A 13,060-nucleotide genomic window follows, 5' to 3' on the forward strand; every position below is an offset into this window, starting at 1 on the left:
GCCAAATACAAAAATGGTACAATATGTGTGAGCTTCCTATTTTAGTGTTAACTTTGAACTATATGTTTTTGGTTTAAGAAAAACTCATATGGTTGGTCATGTGCCAGAAATCATTCATCTGACCTCTGATGTCTTTCCAATGCTCTTTAAATAAGAGGCTGAGTCGTTCAGTTCTCTAACTCTCTTAACTTATCCTTTTGTATGCTTATTTCTCAGACCATAAAGAACATCCTATTATACGGCTATAGCCAGAATGACCTTTTGCTGATCTTGCTGTCATACAATGATGACCCTCAACTACAGTTATATTTTTTCCCCTTTCTCTCTCTACCTATCTCCAATCTCTTGGTGTTGGAATTCTTTGAACTTGGTCAGATCAAATACAGATAATATTTTCTATTACAAATCTAATCCAACAATCTGGTTTCCCAGTCAGACTACTGATGGATTTTGGTGCAAAGCTGAATCTCATGAATTGAACAACCACGTTAGAAACAGGCAAAATTCTGTAGTCAAAATGTTCTTTGGCCTGACCAATTTTACCCAAATTCTAGAGTTTTGTTTAATCTATTCATGATGCATTTTTCTAGGATTTAGGATTATGGATGAGTTGTTTTACTTATTCTTTTGCAGTTAATTTCTTGAACATCATGGTTTCAATTTGATCATTCTTTCATTCTTCTATAGCTGTTTCCTTTCTTGGATACTTTTTAGTTTTTTACTTTCTATTGTATTCTGATCTATTTTTGAATATTGCCTGGTTTCTGCTACCCTTCTCGCTAACAGAAAATATCTTAATGTAGTGCAAAAAAAGACAGACAAACTGAAGATGATGACTAGGTTGGTTTAAGAATGGTGGCCCCACTTGAGTAAATTATCTACATGTTGTTTGAGCTTAATATGTCTGCCCATCATCTTGCTAAGATGCACATGTACTGAGAAGATTCATCTGGGAGTATAGAACTTATTTGCATTGTCGTAACTAGTGGAATTAAATGCTGTATCTCTCCTATTGGGCAATGATCTGAGCTTGGTTTAAAGTTGATATGATCATGGGTTAAGGGTCATAAGTATTTCAATTTGGCTCTTCTAATCTTTTGGAAAATGACCATTCAATCAAATTTAAATGGAGTTTTAAATGGTCTTGCATTCAAATCTTGTCAGTGTCAGTACTTAAGAGTCTTTCCAAGCCTAAGTCAGTCGACATGAAGGCTATGGCATGCTAGTCTGCCTATGGACATGTGAGTGGAGTATTAACAAATGTAGATATTTGGACTGGGTCTTTTCCTAGAATTTTTGAGGTAAGCAGTCATTCAGGCAAATTTAACTACTAACATTTGATTGATCTAGGGCCTACAATTATTTGAAACATGAACCACTGGAGAGCTTTAAGACAATCTGGAACTGAATAATTTACTTTCCTCAAAACCTCAGAATTTTTTTATTCTTTGTTACCAAGAATGACAGAGCTTCTATTTTATATCTTTGATCTAGTCTGATTGATTGTATCCAATTTTTTCCGGCGCGACATCATGCAAGTATTATCTTTAATTGATTACTATTGCTCTTAATTATGTATACTGGATTAATTGTTTTCTTAATGCATTAGTTTATCAATCATTTGGTTAGATATCTGCAATGGTTGATTGAAGACCAAGACTGTGACGACACTCGATATCATACTTTGTATGCTCTTTCTTTAGCCAGAACTGCAATTGAAACAATTGAAATTGGCCTCGAGAAAAAAGGAAATGATTCTAGAAACCGAGAGGAGAATATCTCAAGCTCTCAACTTGTAGAGTACTACAAATATTCTGTGCGGGATAGGTTGCAGTTGTTTTTACAGGCTTCGGACTTGTACGACCCAGAAGAAATACTTGCTGTGATAGAAGGATCGGAATTATGGCTAGAAAAGGTTTTTTTCCTTTTTCATTCCTAGTTTTCATCTCTATTTTCAAATCAATGAATCTAGTGTTTAATGTTTTTTTCTGAAATATGTCATTGTCATCAACAAACGATGTTTGTCCCCAAGTATATGTGGCTCATTATATGAATCATATTGGGTTCTATGCAAGGCTATATCACTATCCTATATATCATTCTAGTTATATAATCTTGTATAAAACTTATGGAGGAATAAGGTTCTGGTAGCTAGCCCAAATAGTTGGGACAATCATGGCCTCATGATATTGATCTACTATCCTATATATAGTTGTAGTAGCAAACTTGAATAAATTACTGGTTCAAAATTTGAACATTTTTTTTAATTAATTAAGAACCAACTGATATTGTTACTTCAGACTGTTGAAGTTCTTCATATTGGCATCCTCTTCCTATATCTACTTTACTCATTCCTGCCATCTTGTTCTCTGATCAATTTCACTAAAGATCTTCCAAGTACCACTGCGAATTCTGTCCTTCTAACTGCACCTAAGATTCTTTGTTTACAACTGTTAACATTTGCTTCTTGATTCTCATCTTCATCCTTCTTGTCGTGTGAATTAATTTCTCTGCACTACATTCTGCTTTCTGTGATAAAGGACCAGTATAGAAATTGTTTTCGAAAATGTATCATGTGGACTTCCACAAGTCTCAGTTTTTAGGGAGCATTGTCTAAGATAGTTGTTGATTATCTGTCTTCTACGTACTTTGATTTAATTATTGCATGGCAGGCAATCCTGTACAGGAAGATGGGAGAAGAGACTATGGTTTTACAGATTCTGGCCTTGTAAGACTCATCTGATTACCTCATTTGCTACATATTCATTAAGATTAGACCCACGACCCCCACCTCTTTATTTTTTGAATTTTAATTTCTCTGTCATCACCTGAGACATGTTCTATTCTGCCTTGCTTAAGAAAGCTGGAAGACAGTGAAGCTGCTGAGCAATATTGTCTAGAGATTGGTAGAAATGATGCCTATATGCAGTAAGTTTCTCTTCCTATTAAATGCTCTTATCCGATTCAAGAAAAATTGTTCCACAACTATTATTATTATTTATTTGTTTTTTTTTTATATCAGGTTGTTGGATTTGTATTTGAATCCCGAAGATGGAAAAGAGCCTATGTTCAAAGCTGCAGTTCGTCTCCTTCATAATCGTGGTGTATCACTTGACCCCTTGCAAGTGTTAGAGGTACCACTAGCACTTCTTTTTTATGTCTGAAAGCGATAGCATTCATTCTCATTCTCAGTTAAACAAGCGTTCTGCTCCTATGGTACTGGCTTCATGAATTCACTTAAAACATGGGAAGCAATTGTAGCAACTAACAAAGCTTTGTTGTTAGTGACTCTAGATGGGGATAAAATTGAGCCTGGTTGCCTCCACTATTTATCTGCACTTCATAATTTTCCTGTCAAATTTATAGATTCAGAATTTATTGTGAGGCCATGTCCACTTGATCTTGGTCTTCCTTGGGGAATTTTGATGATGTTTGTTGGCATTGATTTTTTTGTATTATGCTTCATTTGAACACTTTCTATTATTGATTGTTTTAAACAATGGTCCCCGGGGCAATGGTGCCGCGGTAGAACATCCAGGTTGTCACCCAGGCACCTGCGGTTCGATCCCCAGCTACGATGTATTTGCAGGAATTTTCCTCCAAATGGGGAGCGCAATCAAAGGATGCTGGGCGTCTGGGCTGGCCGCTGCGTGCACTTCCCGATTTACCCTGATGGCCGGTGGGAAACTTCTGTGGGGCCGGGCCGGTCACCCCTAGAGATAGTCAATGGGACTAACTAGGATTTATCATTTTTTTTTAAACAATTTTTTTTGGAATCTGAGATTCTCCCAAGCATGCCATCAGACTTTGCGCCCCGTGAATAATTTTTAATTGAATGTCCTTTATATACGGTTGAATCTGTAAGGCATCAAGATTTAAGTGATGCTCTTGAACCAATCTCTTATCAGGTTTGAGCTTAGGGTGACACATGGTTCCTCCCATGTGCTAAAATTGAAACTAGTTAGCAAAGTGAAAATTACTTCCTTACCACCTTAGCTGCCCCTATTTATCACTCATATCAGGAGATACAAACCTTTTTTTCAGCTCATGTTCAGGGAGACAAACTTAAACCTTATGGAAACTACTTTGCCATTTACGAAGTAAAGTAATTAATTCCAATTCTAAATTTCAGATTAGTTAAAGGTTTACATATAGTAATAACTATATACTATAAAAACCATATAATAACTATATAATATGTCACGCCCCGCATGAACTAGGCTTGCCGTGAAGCTAGCTTTACTCGTCGCACGTGAACTGTAACAATGTCAGAGCAAAATACAGAATAAAACTAAATAACCTGACTACATGCATACCTCTGGAATAACTCCATTAGTGTTATGTATATATCTCAACAATTAATCTGTGGTTAAAGAAAAGGGAGAATGAGCACAAAGTGCAAAGTGAAAATACGATAGACGTGCATGAAAAAATAATATTAAAGAGGCAATAACATCATTTATCATTTATTTTTTCATGTCATTTGTCGTTTATTCCCTTCTTAATTAATATCCAAAATTCTCATTATTTTCTTATGTTATTCAATAACTCAATATGATTTATTGAGTGGGTGAACAACATACAATATACTAGTCCAGAATGTGTTGTTTAAATAAAGGTGAACAACCTGTCTTCCCTTTAATACAAACACATCATGTATAAATGAAAAAAATATCAAAGTGAGCGACCTGCAATCCACTTGAAAGAGATGCATCGTATAATAAAGTGAACGACCTACAATCCACCCGTAACGAAATTGCATCGTAAGTATGCATCTATATATACATAGCTCATGTGAATGACCCGTAATCCACCCGAAAAGTATCTCACATGAAAATAGGATGGACGACTTGCAATCCATTCCGTGAGATGCCTCACATAAGAATAGGGTGAACGACCTACAATCCACCTTGTGAGGAAAATTTTATCTCAATTTGTTCGAAGTCTAGGCACACGCAGAAAGATTCGAAAGCTCTTTCGAATTGCAGAGTAAAGAGTTCTATATTTATAGAGTTATTTCCCTCAATACTCTGATATAATTAATCTCATATCTTTTATAACAATTAGGACTGAGTTCCATGACACGAGAGATATATTCACTTCTTAATTAACTTGGTTGAGAAGTCATATACTTCCTATGAGCGTTGAGCCGAAATTCTCTCATATAGTTATATTACTTGTTTTGTTTTAGTTATACGAACTGTAGGAACATAATTTATTAATTATATTCATCCCCTCTTATTTTTTCATCATAACTCAAATTATCTCTTTTTTTCCATTATTATTTCTTAGAAAAAAAACAATCATAGATACTATAAGAAAGGCAAGCAACATCCATGATAAAAATCAACCATACGGATAACAAAAGAAACATGTCATCTGTTAATATTTGCTAATAGAATGAATTTTTTTTGTTTAATTATTATCATAAGGATCCTTACGGTGACTTATACAATAACTTGTATATGAAATAACTTTTTTATAAGAACAAACAAAAATAAATGAATTTTACTTCCAGTATGTATAAATTCAAATAAAATTGATAGTACTTTATACACTACATATATTTGATTTATATCATATAATCTGAGCGAAACTAGCAATCAAACAGAGCTAAGAAATTCTTGGATGTGGTTGAGTTTTGAATCAATAAAAGATCAAGCAAAAAGGGATCCAACGGTTTAATCATGTATGAAAGGAAATCGAAAGAGATCAAGCAAATACCTCCACCTCAATTAAATATCCACTCGCGCTTGATGCTGTGAAATGTTGACAGTGCTGTGACGACGTGCGATGGCGACAACGACGACGTGCGGTGGTGACGACGACGACGACGGCAGGGAGCAAGGATGGCAGCGGTGGTGGCGACGACGATAGGGAGCAAGGGCGGCGGCGGTGGCGACAACGATAGCGAGCAACGACGGCGGCGGCGGTGGCGTGAGGAGTTTGAGGGTGAGATCGTTTTTGGGGAGATTAGGGTTTAGGGTTAGAGAGGTTTTAAAGGAAAGAAAAAAAAAAGGGAGAAAAAGTCACGAAGAAAGAAACATTCACCCTTTATTTACATTTTTACATAAAGGTTCAATAAGTTTTAAAATTTATAACTAAACCCTTTTTAAAATTATTTCAAGATATAACATTCTACCCCCCTTAAAATAAATTTGATCCTCCAAATTTGTAGTTTACCTGAAAAAAATGAGGAAATTGTTCTCACATGTCTTCCTCATGCTCCCACGTAGCCTCTTTATCGGAGTAATTTTGCCACGCTACTCTCATTAGACTCACCCTCTTTTTTCGAAGTTGATGCTCTTTGTGCTCTAAGATATGGACTGGATACTCTTCATAAGTAGCATCTAGATAAAGAGGTGCCGCCAACCTCTCTAACACATGAGACGGATCGGAAACATATTTCTGCAACATTGAAACATTGAACACTTTATAAACTCCTGCTAGTGAAGGTGGTAGAGCAAGCCTATAAGCCACTGGGCCCACCCGTTCAAGAATCTGAAAGGGCCCAATAAATCTAGGTGCTAACTTACCCTTAATATCAAATCTCTTTACTCCTGTAATAGGAGATACATGAAGGATCCCCCTTTGAGAACTCTAGCTCTCTATGTCTCTTATCTGCATAATTTTTCTGACGACCCTAAATAGTCAACAACCTTTGTCTAATTAACTTCCCCATCTCTGCATCCCTTTCTGAAAGCATTATGCACCAAGTAATTTACATTCACCTACTTCATTTTACAATATCAGAGATTTTCAACTATATATTGACTATAGAGAGTTACTTGACTGTTATTGTTATAATCGAACACTACTAAATATAGATGGTCTTTTCAACTATCTCTAAAACCTAAAATACAAGCTCACAAGAGGTCCTCTAGATGTCAATTGGCCATCTGTTTAAGGTTGGAAAGTCCAACCGACTTGTAATTCAATTTCTAAAGTCATTTAAAATTTTACCAAGAATCTAGACATGAGACAAGAGTCGCAGTCAAATATAACAATGGGATTCTATGTTGTCTCACTATTTCTCAACTATAGTGTAAGATCATTGAATAAACCTAGAGAGAACTAGCTCAATGTGCCTATCTTATTTGTGTTTGACTATAACCACATCGGTACCTAATAAAATATTTAAATAATAGAACATACACACACAACATAAACACAAGCATAAGCATGGACCTAAACGCAAGCACAAACACAAACACAAGCATGAACATAAACGCAAGCACAAGCATGAACGCATGAACAGAAGTACAAACATGGACATAAATGCAAGCACAAGCACAAGTACAAACACAAGCATGAGCATAAACGCAAGCACAAGCATGAACGCATGAACACAAGTACAAACATAGACACAAACGCAAACACAAGCACAAACACAAACACAAGCATGAACATAAACGCAAGCACAAGCATGAACGCATGAACAGAAGTACAAACATGGACATAAATGCAAGCACAAGCACAAACACAAACACAAGCATGAATATAAACGCAAGCATAATTGTTTCTACTCTAGGACCTATGATCCTTAGGTGAGTCATTTCTAAATTCTCTCTTTCTCTTCTTCGAATATCTAAGAAATCTCTACAAATCTATCAAGTCATAGTAATAACCACAATTATCAATAATGTAATGTAGGCCATGAAAGAATTACCATTGAAATAAGCACAAGAACCTTGGTCAGATTCTTCTCACAACCTTAGCAACTTGTAGAAACTCTTTTCTCCTCACTTTGTTTATAAGGCTCTTTACGAGACAACTTTTTTTTTTTTCAGAGTCCCACAACTACCATCACTATGAGCATCTGGATCATTTGACCACTGCAAACTCCAGTGGATCTCTAATGACTTCTATTAGGTTTCTACCATTACACCCTATCTCTAATATCTTGTTCAAACATTAAAATCTAACTAGGTCAATTAGTTCGTAGCTGAATACACCAACAAGTAAAGTTTCGCTAAGCGGTCTAATATCTCAATCTTATTCAAATTCTAAGTCCTCTTCTAGACTAATTATAGCTTAAAGTTCAATCCACTTAATTCACTACTTAAATAATAAATATGATTATATTAAGAGCATTCCCATAAATAATATTTATTATTTATTATTTGCCCACTCATATGTCAATAATTTTTAAATATATCTTTAGTTATTTAGCACAATATTTTAAATCTGAATTTTCTTTTATAGCACTTCTAAGCAAACATATTCGCATTTACTTGCACCTCAGTTACTAGTAATCAAATGGCAAATGACAATGCTTCCATTTTGTGTATCCTTTATATTTCTGAATGTTATGTTCATGAAGATTGAAGAATATGATTTGAAAACGGTTGGCAAAGCAACCTTTGTAAATGACAAGATTTCAGAGGTTGGTGTCTTCCTACTCCAGTCAAGGCATGTCAAAAAGAAGTTATGGGTTTTTTTCTTCTTCCTCAACGAGTAGAAACATAATCAGTGGTTGTCCTAGAGGCCACAAAATTAATAATTCAAATAAAAGAATTAATATATGACTTCTAAGTTAGTAGGACTACATGCGTACCCTGCTAGACATTGGACTGTCAAAGAGGGTATAATGTAACTCATGTATGAAAATGAGACACAAGTTGTTGGGATGACTTTTTTTCCCATGTGCACTAAGTACTTATCTTAATATTGAGCTAATGGTCACATAAATACTATCAAAATAGTTATTGATAATTATTAAAATTTACACATTGGTTTATAGACCGACTCCATAACTCAAAGTAAATGGAAGGAAGAAGATTGCTTGTTTCAACCTCTAATCATTAAAACTCTTAAGACTTTAAGAAGGGGATGAAAACAAGGTGAAAACAAACAGAGTGATCAAAATTTAAATTATTGAGGCCTATAAACCCAAAATGTTCAATCTAAAAATACACAAGACAATCTAGAATAGTAACAGTAGTATAATACATTTTACTAGATTAGAGGAATGCATGACGCATCTATAAAATCAATCATAAATCAAATTTTGACCCTCAAAATAAGAAACCAAACATGTCTGATTGAACCGATTCACAATTGCAACACATTCATAGCAATGAGATGGATCAACTCTACTTGTTCAACCATTATAGAGACCCCAATTAGTAATTATAAAATAAATCCAAGATGTCTCACCAAGAGACCACAAGGTTAACTTGAGGATTTAACCGAAACATGCATATGCATAAAGTGACTCAACTTTACATGTTCTGACACACCCCTAAACCTAAGCTTTGATACCATGTTGTATTGTCACGACCCAGAAACTTCCATCCATATATGGAAGTTAGCCTTCTTGCTTGGACAATATTCATTCTTGCATCAAAATCCATAAATAATACCCAACAAAGGTACACAGGTTGTATGAACATAAATATGTAATATTTTATTCAATGATGCAGACAATGTTCAATCCCAAAACCTGACTCTACGATACCATGACATGACTGACAACTGACCTCATGCAGAAAATGAAATGATCAATGCCGAAATAACAAAATAGATAAATAGCCACTATGCAAATGAAATAAACTTAATAGACTCTATAAAATCTGTCTCCATAACTTAATGGACTCTGTAAAATCCGTCCCCATATCTCTTAATTGCCTAATCTAAATGGCATTGATCAATTTTGATAGGGTGCACAAAAAAAAATTTGACGAACAACACGTATAAAAGAACAAACAAGTATAAAGATATGATCAAGCAAATAGAAGTATATACGAGCATGTAATTTATTTTTCTTCTACCAGATAGAATATAAACATTAAATAATTCATCATCAATATTTTCTATTCCATATCTAATTTAATATTGATGAGGTTATTCTTGTTTTCTAACCGATCGATGTAGATCTATGGTAGTAATTACCAACTGAAATCAAATCTCAATAAAAACAATAACAAACCGTACACTACATATAATGAATTTATGACATACAAAAAAAATGAAGGAAATTCTAAGCTATGGAATTCTTGCTTGCTGTGAAGTGTCGAACAAAAAAAAAAGATCAAGCAAAAAGAAAAGGATCCAGATTATTATCTTTTAAAGTGTAGGTTTAATCATGCATAAAGGAACTCAAAAAGAGTTGCAAGAAAACTCCACCTCAAATGGAAAGGTTTTTTGCCATGGGGCGTTGACGACGATAGCGTGACAATGACAACGCTAGCTACAAGAGCGTTCAACGACTACGATGTGCAACGGCGGGTTTGAGGGTGGCGAAAGTGGGTTGGGCGAAAGCTAGAGTTAGGGCAAAGCTTAAAAAGGGGAGGAAGGAGAAAAGGTCAATCACGGGAAAGAAGGGTTCGACTACTTCTTTTAATTGAAAATTTTGCAAAAAGGTCCAATTAGTTTTAAAATTTACAACTAGGTCCTTTTCCCAATGATATAACATAGTGAGTGCACCTATCCTTGTCATTCCTGCAGGGGAAGATAGATTTATGCTCTACATAGACGCGTCAAATCAAGGATTGGGGGTAGTTCTAATGCAGCACAATCGAGTAGTGGCTTACACCTCCCGACACTTGAAAAACCATGAGCAAAACTATCCAGTATACGACTTAGAGTTAGCAGCTATCATATTTGCTTTCAAAATGTGGAAACATTATCTATATGGTATTACGTTTGAAATTTACACAGATCATAAGAGTCTAAAATACTTATTCACACAGAAGGAACTAAATCTGCATCAGACGAGGTGGATGGAAATTTTAAAAGATTACGAATGCAAAATAAATTACCATCCAGGCAAGGCAAATGTTGTAGCTGATGCATTGAGTCGAAAGTCTAGAGGACTATTAGCCCATTGTAGAGCAGCAGTTACAAACTTGATCTATCAATTCTCGTAGTTAGACTTAGAAGAGGTGAGTCAAACACAGACATGTATTTTAGTCACTCTTATAGCACAATCTCCACTTGTTGAGCAGATTAAGGAGTGTTAGCTAGAGGATAAATATTTACAATTAATTGTTACGGAATTGGGATATGGTCCGAAACTAGATGTTTCTCTTGATGATGGAGTCCTACGATTTCGTGATAGATTATGTGTTTCAGAAGCACACGAAGTTAAGGAAAAACTCTTATATGAAGTCCGTCGTTCTCGATTTGTAGTGCATCCGGGTACGACTAAAATGTATAGAGACCTTAAGAAAAATTATTGGTGGCGAAATATGAAACAAAATATAGCTGAGTTTGTGGCGCATTGTTTAGTCTGTCAATAAATTAAAGCAAAACATCAGAGACCTACAGGACTCCTACAAAGGATTCGTATCCCTGAATGGAAATGGGAACATATCACCAAGGATTTTGTGGTTGGACTATCGAGATCCAAAAAGGGTCATGACACAATTTGGGTAGTGGTAGACCGATTGCCTAAATCAACACGCTTTTTACCCATTCATCGCACCGATTCATTGAGTCGCCTAGCCGAACTGTATTACCGAGAGATTGTGAGATTACATGGAATTCCTTTGAGCATCATATCCGATCGAGATCCTTGTTTCACGTCTAAATTTTGGCTACTTCTTTTAATTGGAAAGCTAAGGGAAAAGGTGAGAAGGGGAAGGGTCAATCATGAGAAAGAAGGGTTCAGCCACTTCTTTTAATTGAAAATTTGCAAAAAGGTTCAACCAATTTCAAAATTTACAACTAGGCCCTTTTTCCCAATGATATAACATCCAACCCCCTAAAAATAAATTTGGTCCTCCAAATTTACTAGCAAATTTAGTAGTTTACCTGTAGGAAAAAGATGAGAAAATCGTTCCTGCATGTTTTCCTCACGCTCCCACGTAACCTCTTTCTCAGAGTAATGTTGCCATGCCACTCTCACTAGACGCACCCTCTTCTTTCGAAGTTGGTGTTCTTTATACTCCAAGATATGGACTGGATGCTCCTCATAAGTAGCATTTGGATAAAGAGGTGTTATCAAACTCTCTAGATGGATCGGAAATATATTTCCGCAACATTGAAACATGAAACACATTATGAACTCCTGCTAGTGAAGGTGGTAAAGCAAGCCTATAAGCCACTGGGCCCACCCATTCAAGAATCTGGAATGACCCAATAAATCTAGGTGCTAGTTTGCCTTTAATACTAAATCTTTTTATGCCTTTAATAGGAGATACACGAAGGAATACATGATCCCCCTCCGAGAACTCTAGCTCTCTACGTCTCTTATTTGCATAACTTTTCTGACGACTCTGAGCTGTCAATAACCTTTGTCTAATCATATTCACTATCTCTGCATCCCTCTGAATGCACTGTGGACCTAGTAATTGACGTTCACCTACTTCATCCCATAGCACCGGTGATCTACACGCTCGACCGTATAATGCTTCAAAAGGAGCCATCTGGATAACTAAATGAAAACTGTTATTGTAGGCAAATTCTATCAAATGCAAGTGGTCCTCCCAACTACCTCCAAAATCAAGTATGCACGCTCGCAAAAGATCCTCTAGGGTCTATATAGTGCGCTCTGATTGACCATCCGTCTGGGGGTGGAAAGTATAACTAAAACGTAACTCAGTACCCAAAGCTTTCTGAAAACTTTGCCAAAATTTAGACGTGAAACGAGGATCTCAATCGGATATGATGCTCAAAGGAATTCCATGTAATCTCACAATCTCTCGGTAATACAGCTCGGTTAGGTGACTCAATGAATTGGTGTGGTGAATGGGTAAAAAGTGTGTTGATTTAGTCAATCGGTCCACCACTACTCAAATTGCATCATGACCCTTTTTGGATCTCGGTAGTCCAACCACAAAATCCATGGTAATATGTTCCCATTTCCATTCGGGGATATGAATCCTTTGTTGGAGTCTTGTAGGTCTCTGATGTTCTGCTTTAATCTATTGACAAACTAAACAATGCGCCACGAACTCAACTATATTCATTTCATATTTCGCTACCAATAATTTTTCTTAAGGCCTCTATACATTTTAGTCGTACCCGGATGCACTGCAAATCGAGAACGATGGACTTCATGTAAGAGCTTTTCCTTAACTTCGTGTACTTCTGGAACACATAATCTATCACGAAA

The 13,060-nt window shown here is 35.9% G+C and overlaps 1 protein-coding gene across 2 annotated transcripts in view; it reads left to right on the forward strand.

Annotated features, from left to right (window-relative positions):
- LOC141848432 (vacuolar sorting protein 3) overlaps positions 1-13,060 on the forward strand; it is a 31,737-nt gene that overhangs the window by 13,090 nt on the left and 5,587 nt on the right. For both annotated transcript variants that reach the window (XM_074700089.1, XM_074699430.1), the window contains exons 8-11: positions 1,630-1,915; positions 2,673-2,728; positions 2,860-2,928; positions 3,023-3,134. In XM_074700089.1, the coding sequence (XP_074556190.1) occupies positions 1,630-1,915; positions 2,673-2,728; positions 2,860-2,928; positions 3,023-3,134 (523 nt within the window). The remainder of the gene's footprint in view (positions 1-1,629; positions 1,916-2,672; positions 2,729-2,859; positions 2,929-3,022; positions 3,135-13,060) is intronic.

Source organism: Curcuma longa, chromosome 1 (genome assembly GCF_044706935.1).
Source record: "Curcuma longa cultivar G26 ecotype Majalengka, Jawa Barat chromosome 1, ITB_CL_G26_1.1, whole genome shotgun sequence".
NCBI lineage: Eukaryota > Viridiplantae > Streptophyta > Magnoliopsida > Zingiberales > Zingiberaceae > Curcuma > Curcuma longa.